The sequence below is a fragment of the Mytilus edulis genome, chromosome 7 (assembly GCF_963676685.1).
Source record: "Mytilus edulis chromosome 7, xbMytEdul2.2, whole genome shotgun sequence".
Classification (NCBI taxonomy): Eukaryota; Metazoa; Mollusca; class Bivalvia; order Mytilida; family Mytilidae; genus Mytilus; species Mytilus edulis.
The window spans coordinates 3028557-3047783 of NC_092350.1; the positions used below are offsets into that span (position 1 = coordinate 3028557).

The following is a 19227-nucleotide window of genomic DNA, read 5'->3' on the forward strand; positions in this document are numbered from 1 at the left end:
GTAGCTTTAAAATTTCCTGTGCACTAACATAACGGTTGTATTACATATCATGAGCTCATCATCTTCGTGGAACATGGGATTTATCTGCAATCAATTTACCGGATACCTCCTGTTAAGTTACAGGAACAAAGATTAAAAAAAAAAGATAATTATCTTACTTAACTTATCTTTTCCGAACCATCGTTTTATAATAAACCATAAGAGGAAAATAGTTGAAACTATATGCACCAGAAGGTTCTCTTGTGCTATATTTTGTACATCCAACTTTATTTCTTCATCAGTGTCCTTATATTGTACTGTTATTCCATTATCCCGGCTTAGTGGAAGGGGTTAATGCCATCAAGCTAGTTTAACCCGGCGTTATAATAATAATATAATAAATAATAAGCTTGGTACCTTTGATAAATTTTAATGCATTGTTGAAGGCCGTAAGATGCCCTAAAGTTGTTGAGTTCTTTGTCATTTGGTCTCTTGTGGAAAGGTGTCTCATTGGCAATCATACCACATCTTATTCTTTTAAACAACATTTGTTCATATAAAAAAAATAGTAAGGGGATGTGGTCAATAAATAAAGGCAACAGTAGTAAGTCGATGATCAATAGTCGAAAATCGATTTGGCGAAAACAAACCTTGGTAACAAAACTAAACAACGGGAAACACATAAACTATAAGAGGAAAATAATTGAACAATAGTTATACTGAACAGCAACAAAAAAGCCAATATATAAATTGATATTGGTACACTCATCATTGATACCCTCAAAGATATCAGCCTTAAATTTGTATGCGCGTCTCATCTACAATAGCCTCATCAGTGATCAATTGCCAATGAGACTAAATTAATATAGATCAGCATACGGACTGCATTAAATATGTATGCAACTTTTAAATAATAAAATCTAAAAAGACAGTACAAATAAAACATATGTGTTGAGGAAAGATTTGAACTCTTTATCATTCAGCGAAGTAATTGTTTCTTTTAAAATTGTAACACGATGGTGACTGCTGTATCCATATTTTGACTATTTTATTTATTATGTCGTTTAGTTTACGCATCAACGTAAATATAACGGAATTTGATGATACTGTCATACAAAGTGAGAGGTTTAGCGCTATATAACCAGGTTTAATCCACCATTTTCTACATTTGAAAATTCCTGTACAAAGTCAGGAATATGACAGTTGTTGTCCATTTATTTTTGATTTGTTTTGTCATTTGAATTTTGCCAGAGACTTTCCGATTAGATTTTCCTCTGAGTTCAGTATTTTTGTGATTTTACTTTTTAAAATATGCAATATATTTACAACTTTTTCAGACTAGTTTATATGGAGTCCGAAATATTGTATAGACATATGTTTTAAGTTTTTTTCTCTTGTTTAGTTTCTGTTTTAGTGACATTCACCTTAATTGTCCTTGAACTGATTTTAAATTCATGTTTTGTCAATATCCTTATAATGTTACGTCCTTATTATTGGGGAAGTAAAATTAAAAGGTTCTCAGAATTCAAAGTAAATTTGAATTTAGTACACTTGAAAATTTTGAGTAATATACATGAATATAAAAAAGAAGATGTGGTATGATTGCCAATGAGACAACTCTCCACTAGAGCCCACAGAAACTAACAACTATAGGTCACCGTACGGCCTTCAACAATGAGCAAAGCCCATACCTCTTAGTCAGCTATAAAAAAATGAAGTTCGTCAACAAACACATTAGTGCAAAGTGTTGCTTATTAAAAAAAAAAGACACATTTGATTTTGTTGTTTTAATTTTTTGTTAACGAATTTATTAACCGACCTCTTCTTGTTTTCATATGAATCGACGTTTCTTCAGACACTTGTCAAAAACAAAAAAATAAAAAAATCCTGATCTATTAAAATATCACATTCAGATATATGGATGATGTTCTTCCCATTAACAATTCAAACTTTTTCTGATTAGGTTACATTATTATATCCGCCAGAACTAGAAATTAAGGAACAGCAGCCACGGCTTCTTATACCTCATTTAATTTGTAGACTTATACCTCGAGTTCGACATACGCGGTCATCTCAATACCCTAATCTATGTCAAACGAGACGATTTTAACTTTGTAGCAAAATACGTACTTCACCTCCATATGGGATATAAATTTTACAACTTATACAGTATTCAAGAGCTTGCACCTCTTACTCAGACTTTGTAAAACGTCACTAGTGTCTGAGCAAAAAGTTGATGTAACAGTGGTTTGTCAAAGGATGTCTCACTTTATTGTTTTTTAAAGTCATCAGAAGGTACCAAGACCTTGTTGATAAATATTCCGTTTAGTCTGGAAGTATAGATTCTGGGTAGTGGGTAATTACATTGTTTACTATCCTTATAACGTGTTATTGTATTCGTAAACTTGTCTTTATGTATATTACTTTTACTGTTTTGTCAGTTTGGGTGATATCCAATTTACGTGGCTCATACATCCCGTTCTTGTGTTATTGTTTAATGGTAAAATGTTTGTATTATTGTCTTTTATTTTTGCTAATGTGCTTTTATTGTCTCTCTATATATATATAAAAAAGGATGTCTCGCTCTTATTTTTTTTAATTCATCAGAAGGTACCAAGACCTTGTTGATAAATATTCCGTTTCAAATAGTATACAATGGTCTTGAAATGTAGATTCTGGGTACTGACGTTGTTTGTTATCTTAATAACGTGTTATTGTATTCGTATATTTGTCTCTATGAAAATTACTTATACTGTTTTGTCGGTTTTTGGTGCTATCCATTTGACGTGGCTCTATACTTCCCGTTCTTGTGTAACCCATATACTGTTCTACGGTAAAATGTTGGTATCATTGTCTTTCATTTTTGTTAATGTGCTTTTTCTATTTATAACAAAGATGTAGTATGATTGACAAGGACTTCCCTTTTTGTTTTTCTTTGTTACATATGAAGTAACTCTGTACATATACATCCCGTTATTCTTCTTTCATGGGTTTTTTCTTGTCTTTCATTTTTGCCAATGTGCTTTGTCTAAATATGCCTTTTTGTGCTTCTTTGTTACATATTTGTTTGTTTTTATAGTGATTAAGAATATAATACCATGTTGGCTTTGTATATGTATTACAATTACACATGTATTTATCCAATTATATTCTACATGAACATTACAATTACACAATAATGTTAGTGCATGTAAACTCTGTACAATTGCACATGTATATGAAATTTGAAACTACTGACTGTGTGTAAATTATTTAAATCATTTAAGTTTTATTTTGTCCATTTACGGCCCTTGCAATGGTTAAAGCGATTATTTAACATTTCTTATTCGTTATTCTGTAAACCTCTAAAAATGTTTATTTTGAAAATTCACTAAAAACAAAGTATTTGTACTGAAATCACTTATTTCTTTTCACATACATTAAAGTAATATTAGTGTGTCTTAATTGATCTCTAAGCAACACCTATCGTTCAAAAACGACACAAACTGTAATGATATTACAAGTATACGAAACGATCGTCCTCAACTGTGTATTTCCGTACCATTCAATCAGCCTTTTGGAATACAATAGCACAATAGACTGTTGAGTATAATTATGAGAAGATCTCAACTATTTATTTCCGTAGCTTACAATCAGTCATGTGGAATACAATTGCACAATACTGTCGGGTATATGAGAGATCTAAACTGTCTATTTTCGTTGCCCACAATCAGTCTTGTGGAACACAATAGCACAATACTGTCGAGTATGTGAGAGATCTAAACTGTATATTTCCGTAGCCCACAATCATTCATGTGGAACACAATTGCACAATACTGTCGAGTATATGAGAGATCTAAACTGTCTATTTCCGTAGCCCACAATCAGTCATGTGGAACACAATAGCACAATACTGTCGAGTATATGAGAAATCTAAACTATCTATTTCTGTAGCCCACAATCAGTCATGCGGAACATAATTGCACAATACTGTCGAGTATATGAGAGATCTAAACTACCTTTTTCCGTAGCGCACAATTAGGTTTGTCACAATGAGTTATTTAATTCTGAATTTAAAATATTTTGTATATTGTAATTATTTTTATATTAGTTCCTTAAACTTGAGTATATTATGCGTTCATTCAAAACATACGCGGTGCCATGTTTAATATATGTTCAAACAGTAAAGAGAAATACCATAGATGTAATACCCATCTACATATATATATATATATAGCTACATCTATGGTACTACCATCATTAACGTTAAGTTAATTCCATTTGTCTTTTGTATCTGATTTATGTGATTAATCCCAGTACCAGTAATCTGGAGCCCTGTCCTTTATAACAATTTGTGATCTATTCTGGGGTACCAGACAGTTGTTTCGTATTGTAAACCATGATGAATTTTCAAGTACTTTTGATGTGTTGTACTTATTCAATTTTTCACATAAAGAGCACATGGCTCTGTAGTAACTAGCATAATAAGGTCTGAATTTATCTTTCTCCTGCAAATATGACGAATATATTTGTTCATCGGAACCAAGGCTTAACAAATAGTTAGCAAGAATCTCGGGATTCTCAAAGTCAAACACATTGATGTACGTTTTCCGTGGGACGAATTCGTCAATATTCGGAGCACCTCGGATTACTGGGATGATACTGTACTTGTTATTGTAAAGTGTAAACACTTTTTCTGAAACATAATCCTTGCATAAAGAGTTTTCAAATGAAAGGTAGAATTTATATTCTTTACTTATTTTTTCCATGCATTCAGAGCCATTTCTAGAACAAGTCAAATTACCACATTTTCCATATACGTCGACTGAAATATATTTTCGTAGTTTTTGGACATATTCATCTCTACCGGATACGGCAAAACAATGACTCACTATCCATGCTACCTGCTTTGTTTTCTTTCTATAAATATCTGAATAGTTTTTCTTCGCTCTAATGACTTCCTTGGCAATGCTAGCATATGGCATTGAGATGTCCGACGTATGGCCGTATGTTATTGACCAATTAAATTGTCCTAACCATGCCTTCTTTAGGTAATTTTTTCTCATATAGAATGGCGTTTCCTGTCCATATAATATCCATATCTGGTCAGTTTGTTTAACCGGGGTTTTTTTTGGTAGATAATTATGTCTGAATATGACTACATCTGCTACCGACATCTGTCCTAAATCAGTTGTTATTTGACAATTGTTGAATCTACAGGCTCGCAGACTTATATGTGCCTTTTTCAGAAAATATGACGGCGAGTTGTGCCAAAGAATTTTATACGTCTCATTTATGGAAAGCATGCGTCGATTCAGGAACGTCACTCCACCGTTCTTCTCATTTGGTCCGCCAAAATACATCGATTTTATATCCATGAACCTGGGACTAACCAGTTTGTTTTTGCAACATTGGTTGAAGTTGTTGTAAGTAGAGAGCGCATGGAAGCATAGTAAACTGCACACTGTTGTTAACCAGAGGAAGTATTTCACTATTTCAAGGTTACGGTTACCTAGTTGTAAAAATAGAACCAATAAATGATTATAATAAAAACTTTATTTTGATAGTAAAATATCATAAGGAGCAAAGAGACAAAACTGATTTAAAGCAGATAAAATGCAGATAAATACTGTTTATAAAACAAAGAAACGATTACTGATAGAGAGCAAAATTTGTATATCCTTTAGCTCAAATTAAAACAATAATTATGCAGTCATGGTGTTTGTCCCGCCCACAATAGAAGAGGGTTATCATGTGTATAAGAACGAGCAACACGAACCCTACCCTGCTCCTGTTACGCAGTCTTCTGCGGCTGAGTTTTCTCTAATAAACTAAACTAAACAAAACAATGGCGGGGACTTCGGTGCTTGCCAAAGAGATGACAGATCCTGTTTCGCTAGTTGTACCTGCTAATGTTTCTTTTGATTAACCCGGTTTAAGAATATTAATTGTACGTCTCTTACAATTTGGTTTTAAAAAGCTAAATAAAAACCGAGTTATCTTTCGTAGGACACTGTTCATGACATATTTTAGTGTTAAGTTTTTGCTAGTCATTCTGTCAGTTATGATTCCAGATCGGAATACAAAATTTATTATAATAACTTTGTAGATTAAGAAGACCAATTGGCCATACAGCATTCAATATGCAGAATACATTTTTCATGAATGTTAATTACTTTAGCATGTCAACTAAACAAAGGGAATGATTGCTATTAGACATGTTACGAAAAGGTATATTCACGACGCTGAGGTTGACAATTTAGACTTTAAATGTGGGGACTGTGTCAAAACACGAAATAGATTACCTGTGCATACTGAGAATATTATTTAAAAACTGCATTGATCCTTTTGGAGACAATTTTATTATAAATATTCCGTATGGAACGAATATTCAAAAACATATGTACCATAAGAAATATAAAAAATATATGTTAATAAATTCCATAATATTTTTAAGAAACTCTAATGCAAAAAAATGGGGGAGCGAGGTGTAAATGCAGTAGATATGCGGGGCAGCGTAGAGACGGGGTAAGTACGTGTGTGAACCCTTGATAGACCTTGTAAATAATCTAAAGTATTATATTTTGTTTTATACCTATACTCGTGAACATATATGAAACGATCGTTTTATATGCTTCGTTAAAACAAAGGAGTTATCAAATGTTTTTTATCCAGTTGTTTGCCACCTAAATTTTTATCTAACGGGGTCTGTTTAAATATCTAAACACGATTTTTATACAATTTCAACTTGACACGTGTTGCATTATAGTTTCCAAAAAAATAATCCCGGTCATATAGCTTTTAATGCATGTATGTTCTTCCTTTATTTCTTTCAATTTTTTTTCAATTAAACAGTTTAAGATCAATTTGTATTTTCTTCATAAGGGGTTTGTGATTGATTTATCAATTGTTGCTTAATACCTAGTGGCAAACATCTCATGCATGCTCAGGACGATAAGAGGTTTGTGTAAAATATGACTCACCGGTTGAACATCCCTGCGGAGTTTTAAAAGCATTGCATTGACACCTTGACACGACCTTATGCAGATATGTTGTATTTTATAAATTCCTGAAACGATTTGTGGAAATTTCATAAGAAAATGACAATAGGAAAATTAACACCGATGACCAATGGGTCTTTATTCTATCTAAGCAACCAATGCTAGGAGTTTCGTTAAAACTCTTTATGGCGTTTTTAGATCAAACCTGTTGGATGTGTACCTATTACTACTCTACGGAGGTAACATTAAGGTTTTTTTTCAGGGAGGGGAGGAGCTTGGATTAAATTTGTTAAAAAGCAATTATATCACGTCTTCTCTTTTTTTTATATATAGAACAGGAGTTTTGAGTAAAAAAAGGCAGTATGAGCAGCTTGGCCAAAACAAAAGGCAGGTTGACTGATAATTTATGTCCCAAAAAAAGGCAGGACAAACTAATGGGAAAGGCCGGACCGATAAGAGCGACAAATTAAAATGCAGGAAATATATTACGAACATGTTGTACCCCGCAATACTTTCACATGCTTGTCCTAAGTCAGGGCCTGTAGTTCAGTAATCGTCGTTGCCTACTGTCTGGCATATTTGTTCTTCGTAAATGGTTTTGTTATAAATTATTTCACTTTAATATGTCATCTTAGGGGATAAAATTTAGCCATGTCGATCACCTCTCGTTGGCCCCTACAGACGCCATAAACTAGAGCTAAACTACGAGCAGAAAGAAGAAAATGTAAAAAAAAATGAATTTGCGTATATCAATGTGTCGGGTAAATGTCGAACACGCTCTATGGCGCTTAAAAACTTTCAGAGTTATTGGCAGCTTATGGAGACACCCGAGATAAAAAAAAAAAGATGAACCATACTATAGAGCTTTGTGTGGGATTAGTGGAGCGACCGATTGATTTTTTTCCAGGCACTGTAATAAAACAATAAAACTAATATCTAACTGGCTTATTATGTATACATTGCTGTCTGCTCTATGGTCGGGTTGTTGTCGCTTTGACACATTCCCCATTTCCTTTCTCAATTTTATTATCAATCTAGAATCGAATGAACTTGTATAACTCTATGCCCCCTTTTTCTAGCCTATCGACTCCTGCAAGCGTACACATTTCACGTCTTATAAAATCCAGCAATTATAACACAAAAGCAATGTTCATATACGAGGTTATATTATGATGTTCTAGATAAATGTGATTTGAATTAATCAAGACTCACAGGACTTAAATTTAACCTGTTTAAATCTACAATCAATGTTTTGACACCGTCCCCACATTTAAAGTCTTATTTGTCAACCTCAGCGTCGAGAATATACCTTTTCGTAACATGTCTATTATGTACTAGATACCAGATGATGTAACAGTACCCAAATATAGGCAAATGTAAGGCCTTCAACAATTAGAAAAAATATCATAAAGTTATCACAAACATAACATTAAAACGATCCAAAAACGGAAAACCATGCTTAAAACAATACAAGAAATAGGTCAGACAATAACCTGCTATTACCACTGACTTTCGGGGCTAAGAAAATGCACATAAGGATCTGGCGTGGTTAAACATGTTCCTCCGGCTTATTTATTTAGGACAACTGTGTGTCGAGACACTGAACGTCTAGTTAAAGAACATACAATTATATATCTTAAATTTATTTTGGACTCTTCCTTCATTTGAAATAATGTCAAACATTTAGGACTACCAAGAAAAAACTTGCTACCAAAATCAAAGAATAGGGTGAGGGTTAGAAAACAAGTTGTCGCATTTTTTATTTTATTTTTATTTTAGCGTTCAGTGGCGGATCCAGAACTGTTTGTAAGGGCGTCCCGCTGACTGACCTAAAGAGTGCCACTCCAGTAATGTTTCCACGATTCACAATATAATTAACCATTTTTTTATCCTACGAAAGGAGGGGGCGGACTCCCCTCCCCCTGGATCCGCCTATGATTCAAAACGTAGAGTTCGAAGAGAAATTTGCAAAACAAGTCCCCATCAATAACTCTTTACATAGATGACTAAAGAATGTGTAACACGAACCCTATAAAACAATGGCGATGACTTCGGTACTTGCCGAATAGTAGACATAATCTGTTTTACTAGTTGTACCCGATAATGTTACCCTTGGTTACCGTGGTCTAATAATATTAAATGTACGTCCCTTACAATTTGGTATTAGAAAGGTAAATAAAACCAGAGTTATCTTTCGTAGGACACTGTTCTAGAGATATTTTAGCGTTTAGTTTCGCTAGTCATTCTGTCAGTTATGATTCCAGATCGGAATACAAAATTTAATATAACAACTTTATATATTCAGAAGACCAATTGGCCAGACAGCGTTCAAAATGCTGAATACTTTTTTTCATGGATGTTAATTACTTTAGCATGTGAACTAAACAAAGTGAATGCTTGCTATTATTTACTAGATACCTAATGATGTAACAGTAAGCAACTATAGGTCACGACAAGGCCTTCAAATATGAGAGGACAAATACCATAAAGTAGGTTATCAAAAACATAACATGAATGATCCAAAAACGGAAAACCATGCTTAAAAACAATAAAATAAATAGGTCAGACAGTAACCTGCTATTACCACTGACTTTCAGGACTAAGGCAATACACATAAGGATTTGGAGTGGTTAAACATGTTCCTCCGGCTTATTTAGGACAATTGTGTGACGAGACACTGAACGTCTCGTTAAAGATAAACTTAATTTGCTACCAAAATCAAAGAACAGGGTAAGGATTAGAAAAAAAGTTTATTATTTTGTTTTTGCATTTTTCCCAAAATAAAATAAAATAGTAAAGCAGTATACATGTTTCTTTCTTTTTCCATTGAAATTATCATTACGATCAATAATTATGAATGAAAATATAGATTTAAAGGAAAATATATCAAAATTAAAAAATAAAAATTGAAAGACAGTATTACTTTATTGATGGAATTATTAGAATCTATTATAACTACATTTATGCTGTCAATGTATTTCTGATTGAAGAAGTGATCAATCAACAACTATTTATGAAACAATAATCAAACAAAATAAATCTAATCCGAATTTTAATACATAATCGAACTATTTGCCACTGGACATAAAGATATAAATAATAACTATTTATTAAATAGTAAACAAAATTAATTTAATCTTGAAATGAATGAAATATTGGACACGGGTTATTAAGAAATTAATAGTAACAATTTATCAAATACCAAGCATACAAAATTGATTTTATCCTAATATATGAATGAACTATTTGCCACTGGACATAAAGATATAAATAATAACTATTTATTAAATAGTAAACAAAATTAATTTAATCTTGAAATGAATGAAATATTGGACACGGGTTATTAAGAAATTAATAGTAACAATTTATCAAATACCAAGCATACAAAATTGATTTTATCCTAATATATGAATGAACTATTTGCCACTGGACACTAAGATACATTGTATAAACAATAAACTAATAACTTACTAATCCTAATATATGAATGAAGTATTTGCTACTGGACGTTAAGATATATATAACAGATTTATAACTTACTAATCTTAATATATGGATGAACTATTTGCCACTGGACATTAAGATATATATATATATATATAATAAATTGATAACTTACCTATCATGTGTATCATTATCATATTGGAAGTTTGTAAAATAAACAAACAAATTCTTGCACAAACTCTCGAGATAAGTTAGAATGAACTTTACCAATTGGGCGGCGGCATTAATTTTAGCAACACGATGGAATGTCACGTTCCAGACGACTTCAAAACATTTTTGTCGTATATTTCTTTGATCAGATGATGTAGAATTATAATGTTGCCCAATACCTACTTAATTCTCATTGGTTATTGAAGTGTCAACATTAAAATAAGTGCTGGGAAATTATGTGCAGTGGTAGATTACTTAAATTATGATTTAAATATAATGTGCTATTACCCTCTCGGAGAAAGTACAGATAATTATACTCTAAGATTTTTCATTCACACATTTTAAGTCATTTGACATTTTTATTTAAAATGAATCTCTCCTCTAATTCATAACTATTTTGATACAATTTCCTGTGAAAACATTGATTTTACAAAATACCTTACATTTTCAATCCACTTTATTAATTTTATGCTATAAAAATACGCATACAGACAACTAATATATAAAGTTTTAAAACAAACAAAACTCCTTTCAACACTAAGGAAGCCGGATACGGTCAATTTCCTGACTTGGACCGGCAAAGTTCCTGACTTGAGACAGTCAAAGTTCCTGACTTTGACCGGCACGGTTCCTTACTTTGGATATGAAAAATTACTAACTCGGGACGGCAAAATTCCTTACTTGGGACAGGCAATGTTATTGACTTGGGACAGATATGTTTCCTGACTTAGGACAGATATGTTTCCTGACTTGTGACGGCAAGGTTCCTGACTTGTGACGGCAAGGTTCTTGACTTTAGACAGGCAAGGTTCCTGACTTGGGACATGTACATTTCCTGACTTAGAACAGGTAATGTTCCTGACTTGGGACAGGCAAGATTCCTGACTTAGGACAGGCAAGGTTACTAACTTTGGACATGAAAGGTTACTAACTTGGGACGGCAAGTCTCCCTACTTGGGACAGGCAAGGTGTCTGACTTCGGACCGGCAAATTTCCTGACTTGGAACGGCAATGTTTCTGACTTGGGACAGGCAAGGTTCCTGACTTCATTACTATTGATGTGCATACTAATTTAAATAGATGTCAAATTTTTATATTAAAAAAAAGCTGTTCACATATTATTTTGGCGTCTGAAGAATTTACAGTTAAAATTGAAAAATATCGGCCAACTCCTCGAGCTTATATTAAACAAGTCTTTGAGAGATCAAAAGAATTCTTATATATATTTTTCTTTATTGTAAAATCGTGCCATGCTAAAAGATTCCAACGTGAAAACACCAAAAAGATTATTACAGATATATATGTAAATCTGAGTAGTTTGTACTTTTCATAAACAACTTATTAAAACAAATTAAATGATCAAAGAACGGTGACACCCGGTCAAACCTATAAAAATAAATGCAAACGAGTTCATATCTTACATATATTATGTCTATTACAGCATTTTATGTATATTTTGATGGTAAATATATATTAATTCTCAACGTGAAAACAGCGGGTCACTTTTACTAGTAGAGAAATACTAAAGCCATTAGGTTGTAAATATAATTGGTGACGTATGCTTTGACCTAGTAACTCTATTTTAGAAATCGGTGAAGTGTCGAATAAAAATGTAAATAAAGAAGCGGCATCATAGTTTCCTATCATAATGCATCACGAAAACTTGTAAATCTATTCGTAATATGTCAACTAAATGTTCAGCGCTCACAAACGTGGCTAAGTCCGCCATATTCCTTGTGTTCCTGTCCAAAGTCAGGGACCAGTAGTTCAGTGGTTGTCGTGGGTTTATGTCTGGCATATTTGTTTTCGTTAATTGTTCTGCTATAAATTATGTCGTAAATTTTCTTGTACACTTTTTCAAATATTTTTTATGTTGGAGCCTTTTATAGCCGACTAAACGGTATGTGTTTTTCTCATCATTGAAAATTATACAGTTGCATATCATAATCAAACAATTTGAACTCTAATGAATTAATATCTGTCTTATTCGCAATCATACCACATCTCTCTTTTTTTTTTAACATAAAAGAAAAAAATGTAATAAAATATCGTACATTTCTAATAAGGAAATACCGGTTGAGTCGACATTGTAAGCGTCTGCTGCTACATATGCAAGCATTCCATATCTTGTAAATGTTGTCAGGATATCATAATAGAGAACAGTAGACAAATAAGTACACAGCTTATTGATTAACAAGAATGTGTCCAAAGTACACGGATGCCTACTCACACTATCATTTATATGTTCAGTGGACCGTGAAATTTGGGTCAATACTTTGATTTGGCATAAAAATTTGAAAGATCATATCATAGGGAACATGTGTACTAAGTGTCAAGTTGATTGGACTTCAACTTCATCAAAAACTACCTTGACCACAAACTGTAACCAAAACTTTAACCTGAGCTTCGCACTATCTTTTTCTTTGTTCAGTGGACCGTGAAATTGGGGTCAATACTTTAATGTGGCATTAAAGTTAGAAAGATCATATCATAGGGAAAATGTGTACTAAGCTTCAAGAGTTGATTGGACTTCAACTTCATCAAAAACTATCTTGACCAAAAACTTTAACGTGAAGCGTTACGAACGGACGAACAGACGGAAGAACGGACGCACAGACCAGAAAACCTAATGCCCCTCTTCTATCGTAGTTGGGGCATAAAAACGTCTAAAGGTAGGAACACGTTAGAATGGTCATGTATCCGTACCGTACATGCAGATTTGAAGACTACTGTGTCTTCGTCATTGAATTAACCAAAACAAACATGAATGTGTATTTCCTATTTAAGAAAAGTTATCCAGGAAAATCAGCTAGAACTAAAAAAGACTTAAGTATACATATTTTCAAACTTTTATTATAAATATGAAAAAAATTATTATTCCTAGAAACATTGTTACAAATGTAACGCAATGGATTTCTTTGTTTAAATTGTGTATACTGCCTAAATATCATCTTGAGTTTATAAACACGTGATCACAACCAACCATTGCCAACTTGTCTGTTTGTTTCTAACTGGCTTCGTCTTTCATTGAAAATTTGGTCGAATCTGTTATTTCTGTCAATATTTGTTCTCCTGTCAATATTTGTATCAAATCTGTTTCTTCTATCAAGATTCGTATCAAATCTATTTCCAATTCTACCATCTAAATTTGACGTTTGTCCTAGTACGTTTAAAAAATCATTACCCAAACTATCAACGAATCGTCCACCTATTCTTTGGTTTCTATTTTGAAATCCACCATCTTGCCACTGAGAACCGCCCTGCCATCTATCTAAATTATCTCCCCTGCCGCTATTGCAAATGTCAATGTCACAGCCTCTACACCTCACGCCATGTTCAAATTCGATTGTTTCTTGTACACACTGTGGTGGTATTATCTGTAGAGTACACGGTTTGTTGCATTGAAGCAGTTTGTTGCTAGGTAGCACGGCATGATCAGTGGGTATATGGATTGGATCTTTAACAAACCCATTGCCGTTTGATATATGGACGGGATCTTTCAGAAATCCATGATCCTGGGGTCTAACCACGGAAGTATGTTTGGTCTTTTTGTGATAGCCATAGCTGCGACCTACAAAATAAAAATGTTATTTTATTTGTATTATTTAAATTATTCTAGCAGTGTTGATGTGACAATTCATATTTATATGTGTGTGTGTGTGTGTGTGTGTGTGAAATGGATTGTAAAACAATAGATGTACATATATGGTTATAATTAATGATAAACCGATAAGTACAATCAGTGTGTCCGAAGCAGTCAAACGCCATCACTGTTGAGACGTTTGACACAATAAAACCTAAACTATTTTTTTTAATGTAACTTACACGAAAATTCTCTATTTTTACTAGTGTCAACAGCGTTTAAAATATTTCTATAATTTTGTAGGTTATCAATGTTTTTCTTTTCATTTTTTGTTTGTTATCCTACGTCTACATTAATATTAAACAGACCAAAATAAGTATTATTTTTTTTTTCAAAATAACTTTCTATTATTTTTTTTTACACTACACGTGACTTCAATTTACATATTCACAAAATAAAACATTAACATTACAGATGTTGTAATTCATACCTTGAACTGAGCATAGAGAGACAAATAGAAACGTGCAACAAATAAGTGACTTCATGTTAACTGTATATTGTAAACTGATACACAATCTACAAAACCATGTTTCTTTTATACCATACAAAATAAATGTCCTTAATCGTAACGTATACGCAGTGATTGTATTGTAATGGATGAAAGTTAGTGTAAACGTCATTGAATTTGACAGACAATGACACCTATATTGTCATTGTAACATTTTTATGACATTTTTATGGATTACGGACAACGATGAGCGAATACGGTATCAGTAATATGTAATGAGTGACGTATGAGATACAGTAACGTACTCTATGTAATGAGTGACGTATGAGATACAGTAACGTACCCTCCCTCACATAACATGTTTCTGAATCCACCGTTTTTATAGTCTTTATCATTTATCGTACATTTGATACAAAAATATCGAACTCAAAGGAAAACTCAAAACGAAAATGTTTTCATCAAAGATCGTCTAATTGGAAATTTACAGGCTCAAACACATCACACGAATGGAAAAAAATGTTATATTCCTGATTTGGTACGGGCAAGAAGTTCGATTTAATAAGTTTAATGTTATTTAGCATTGAATATTTTGATCTTGCCTCTAAACGGAAACCTTAATTTGATTGGTCATCCTATGCGGCCATTGCATGTTGTGAACGTGCTGATATATACAATTTTTTGGGCTCTGTGATTTAGCTGAATTAACGTTCATCCAAATGACCAATGAAAACAATCGGTCGTTTGTGGTTCCTTCGATTAATAGTATTGCAAATATACTAGCGGAAATATAAACGTTGCAACCTTTACCAAACTGTCGTATTTTTTTTACCAACCTAAAGCTAAATATTATGATATTTAATCATCTTGTTAATCTCTGCGATATTGGTTAAACACATCCTCAGTTTGTATGTGTACACAACTGTTTTATGTGAGTCCTTTGTGGAACATAGTATAAACATTTCTTCTTTCTTTCTTCTTTTTTTTGCAAGGAAAGCAATGTTGTTATTTTTAAATAAATAAATATACCTTTTCGCACAGCTATGAACATGGAGCAGTCTGTCTTTGTGGTGGTGCGTTCTATAATTTGGCTACGACAGCTACGATTCATGTATATGGCAAACTCAGGTGATAATCATCCAGACATCGGAATCACTTCAGCAATCAAATGTGTTTCTGGTAACATGTTCAACCGAAAACAACAGCGCTTAAGTTTAATATTTGTGCCATATCCTAGACAGTGTCTGAAAGCATTCAAGATATTCTCAAATGATAAAACGACGATATAATATCACCTTATTATAAAGATTTAATAATTCATGTAAGCAGTTTTGTCTTTTGTATCGTGTTTTGTTTTTCTCTCTTGTTAATTTTTTTTTTTTTGCTTTTGTTATTTTTTCTTCTTCTGCTATGCGAATCTGAGCTGGGATTCTTTCCGTTGTGTTCTATAATTAAAGCGTTATTGTTTATGTGTTTACTGTCAGCATACATGTGTATTGTATATGTTAGAAAGGAACAACTTGATATAAGTTGCCATCCAATCGTAGTGCTACATGAAGATATCATTAAATCAAAATAAAAAAGTATCATGTGTTCATAAACAATGACGAATAAAAAAAATCTTACTTTCCAAAAATGGGACGAAAGATAGAAAGATAGATCGAAAATAAACTGAGAATGCCATGGCTAAAAATAAAAAGACAAACAGACAAATAATAGTACAGAAGACATAACATTGAAAACTAAAGACTAAGCAACACGAACTCCACCAAAAACTGGGGGTGATCTCGGGTGCTCCTGAACGGAAGGCAGATCCTGCTCCACATGTGGCAACCTATTTGAATTATAACATTTTTTCAAGAATCTGAATTGCAATGATGCCAGGTTATGTTATAATAAATTGACATATATCCAGAAATGCACGGTGTTTCCGTTAGTATAGTATAATGTAGTTCGTTGATGGTTCGTTTGGTAAACTTGTGCCCACCAGGTACTGTAACTTGATTTTCAAAATTTCGGTGTTCTATTATTATCATGGTTATAATTATGGTTTACTTTGGGGTTTTCCCGAATATTGTCTTTGATTTTCTTGTGTTGTTTCAAACCTTGACTCTCAAATGGCTTGAGACGAGTTTCGGGTGATATCTAACTTTCTAACCCCTTTTTACCATCACAAGTTTAATCAATATCCATTCAGAGACCAATTAAAACATAACCATTCCATTGTTTTGTGTTATATTGTTACATGTCTATTTGACTCATACTTTATTATTTCATAAATGCACTAAATCGTGTACACTTCTTGAACAGAGAACAAACATTTTATAATTTAAAGTACCATCAATTTGTCAATTAACTTTTTTTTCCAAAAGGAGCGTATAGTATGTTGTCGAGGAATTAATATGGAGGTTTCCGAAAGGAGCTTCGGTTGTCTTATTATAAATGTATATGTATTGTTGTTCTGTTTTTACAGAAAAATATAACATAACTTGAATTTTATATATTGAGGTATACCCCCAAATTGATTTTCAGTTTAAAAATCTTATGATTTTTTGTTTTTTTTAAATTTAAGAAAGTTGAAGACATGCCAAGTTGTTTCAATCTTATTACTGTAAGGGACGACATCAAAAGTTCAATGTAGGATTAAAAAAAAAGCTTAATTCATATAGTTTTTTCACTAACCCCCTACCTCCCCCCCCCCCTTTTTTTTTTCTTAATTTAATTTGGGAAAATTGATTGACCTAAATCGATGTCAATCAAACAAAACTTTTGACCCCACCCCCAATCTATTTGATTTAAGTTTTTTTTATCCTTCTTCATTCATTTTTTTTGTCGTCCGTATTAAAGCGGTATATATTTCCTGGAAGTTTGTGGACGGTAGATTGGTATACTGGACCCCTGATGTTGTTTCGCTCTCAATCATCGGGTGACCAGTTTAGGTAGATCGGGTGTCTTTCTTTGAGCAACAGTTTTCTGATATGTTGCAAAACTATTTTTTTATAAATATATTGTAAGTATCATACGCATTCAGTATACAACAAAAGCATCTACAAGTAAATCGTGCAATATAAAACATAAAGTGTGGTTAAGTGTGTTCAAAATTATCATAAAAATCCTGATAAAATTATGGCAGATAATTGTTTTGATTTTAAAAGGGCAATTTGTGGGTTTGATTTTTTTTTTCAATCAAAAAATGCCCCTGATCCCCATTTTTTTTTTTATTTTCAAAATATTTATGAAAAGCAATTCTCTGATTGAATTTTGAATAATTAGATCGTGTAGTATTCCTCAATGTAAAGAAAATATTAATTTTCTGCCATATGGGCAATAATAATAACTGATTTCTTTAATTTCAATGTATTCTAATGTAAAACAAGGTTTGACAGTGTGACACCTATATTTAATAATACAATTTAAAAGTACATTGACCTAGAAGTATTTAACAGATGTTGAAGACAATTCTACTGTCGAACACTAAGAAATCCCAGCTGCCTTAATGTGAAAAATCTGTGAACGAAAAGAAAAACAAAGGCATTAATTTTAGCAACACGATGGAATGTCACGTTCCAGACGACTCTAAAATATTATTGTCGTATATTTCTTTGATATCATGATGTAGAATTATAATGTTATCCAATACCTAGTTTATGTTCATTGGTTATTGAAGTTGTTACATGTTGTCAAGTGTCGAGAAATTAGTTTCAGTGGTAGATCACTTTAATTATGATTGGATATAATGTTCCTTACAATAAACCCTTCGTTCATTTTTACATTCATTCATCGCAGGCACTTGTTTCTATCCATGGGAAGAATCACTCGTAAATATACGTTGAAAGTGGGTCTTCCCATGGATAGAAACAAGTGCCTGTGTCATTCATTCATTCATATATAATTGTCGATCTGCTCTTGAAGCGTCACATATCTTATTTCAATTTTTTGTTAAAATATAGATTTTACATTTTCAAATTGTATAGAAATACCAACATTTTTCCATGAAATAATTCTTAGTCAAGTTTTAAGTATTCTATAGCATTATATGAAGTGTATACATGTTTGTCCGTATAAAATTTCCTTCACAACAAAAGATTGACCTAATGCGGATCCAGGATTCCATAAATGAGAGGGGGGAACTAAAGAAAATTTTAGTGGTATAGGTAAAAAGTCTGGACTAATTACAAATGATGCTCCACGAGGAGGAGCCCGGGAACCCAGGCACCCCTCCTTAGTCCGCCTCTGTTGAAGAAACCTAAACGAAACCGTGGCCAAAAGAATAAAGCTTAGGGCCACGAGCACATGATACGCCTGTCGCTCATTCAAAGAATAAAAAACCAAAACTCCTCAATGTCATATCAAAAATATATAGTATATATAAAAAAAACTGAAGGGAGTTTATTTTAATAGATATAAACCAGTCATCCAAATTTGGTTAAACTGCTCAAAACACGTTTGAGTTGTCAGAAAACCGGAAAATCCCGCCCTTTTAACAAATAACATCCCATAGCTCCCATAAATTAAGCTTCAAAGGT

At 32.7% G+C, this 19227-nt stretch overlaps 2 protein-coding genes across 2 annotated transcripts; both read right to left on the reverse strand.

The window, feature by feature from the left end:
* Positions 1 to 3076: 3076 nt before the first annotated feature.
* LOC139529737 (glycoprotein 3-alpha-L-fucosyltransferase A-like) lies at positions 3077 to 10728 on the reverse strand. Its single transcript, XM_071325608.1, has 2 exons — positions 10579 to 10728; positions 3077 to 5470 (listed from the first exon to the last, which is right to left on the reverse strand). The coding sequence occupies exons 1-2, from the start codon at positions 10598 to 10600 to the stop codon at positions 4266 to 4268; spliced, it is 1227 nt and encodes a 408-aa protein (XP_071181709.1). The 5' UTR covers positions 10601 to 10728; the 3' UTR covers positions 3077 to 4265.
* Positions 10729 to 13450: 2722 nt separating this feature from the next.
* Positions 13451 to 14812, reverse strand: LOC139482744 (uncharacterized). The gene is made up of 2 exons (XM_071266813.1): positions 14687 to 14812; positions 13451 to 14184 (listed from the first exon to the last, which is right to left on the reverse strand). Exons 1-2 carry the CDS (start codon positions 14739 to 14741, stop codon positions 13586 to 13588), a joined length of 654 nt encoding a protein of 217 aa, XP_071122914.1. The 5' UTR covers positions 14742 to 14812; the 3' UTR covers positions 13451 to 13585.
* Positions 14813 to 19227: the final 4415 nt, after the last annotated feature.

Bases quoted from the DNA above. Each gene is read 5' to 3' on its own strand.
- LOC139482744 (XM_071266813.1), bottom strand. From the start codon at position 14,741: ATGAAGTCACTTATTTGTTGCACGTTTCTATTTGTCTCTCTATGCTCA. The intron at 14,185-14,686 runs GTATGAATTACA...TTTATTTTGTAG, and splicing joins CTCTCTATGCTCAGTTCAAG to GTCGCAGCTATGGCTATCAC.
- LOC139529737 (XM_071325608.1), bottom strand. From the start codon at position 10,600: ATGATAATGATACACATGATAG. The intron at 5,471-10,578 runs GTAAGTTATCAA...TTTTACAACTAG, and splicing joins GATAATGATACACATGATAG to GTAACCGTAACCTTGAAATA.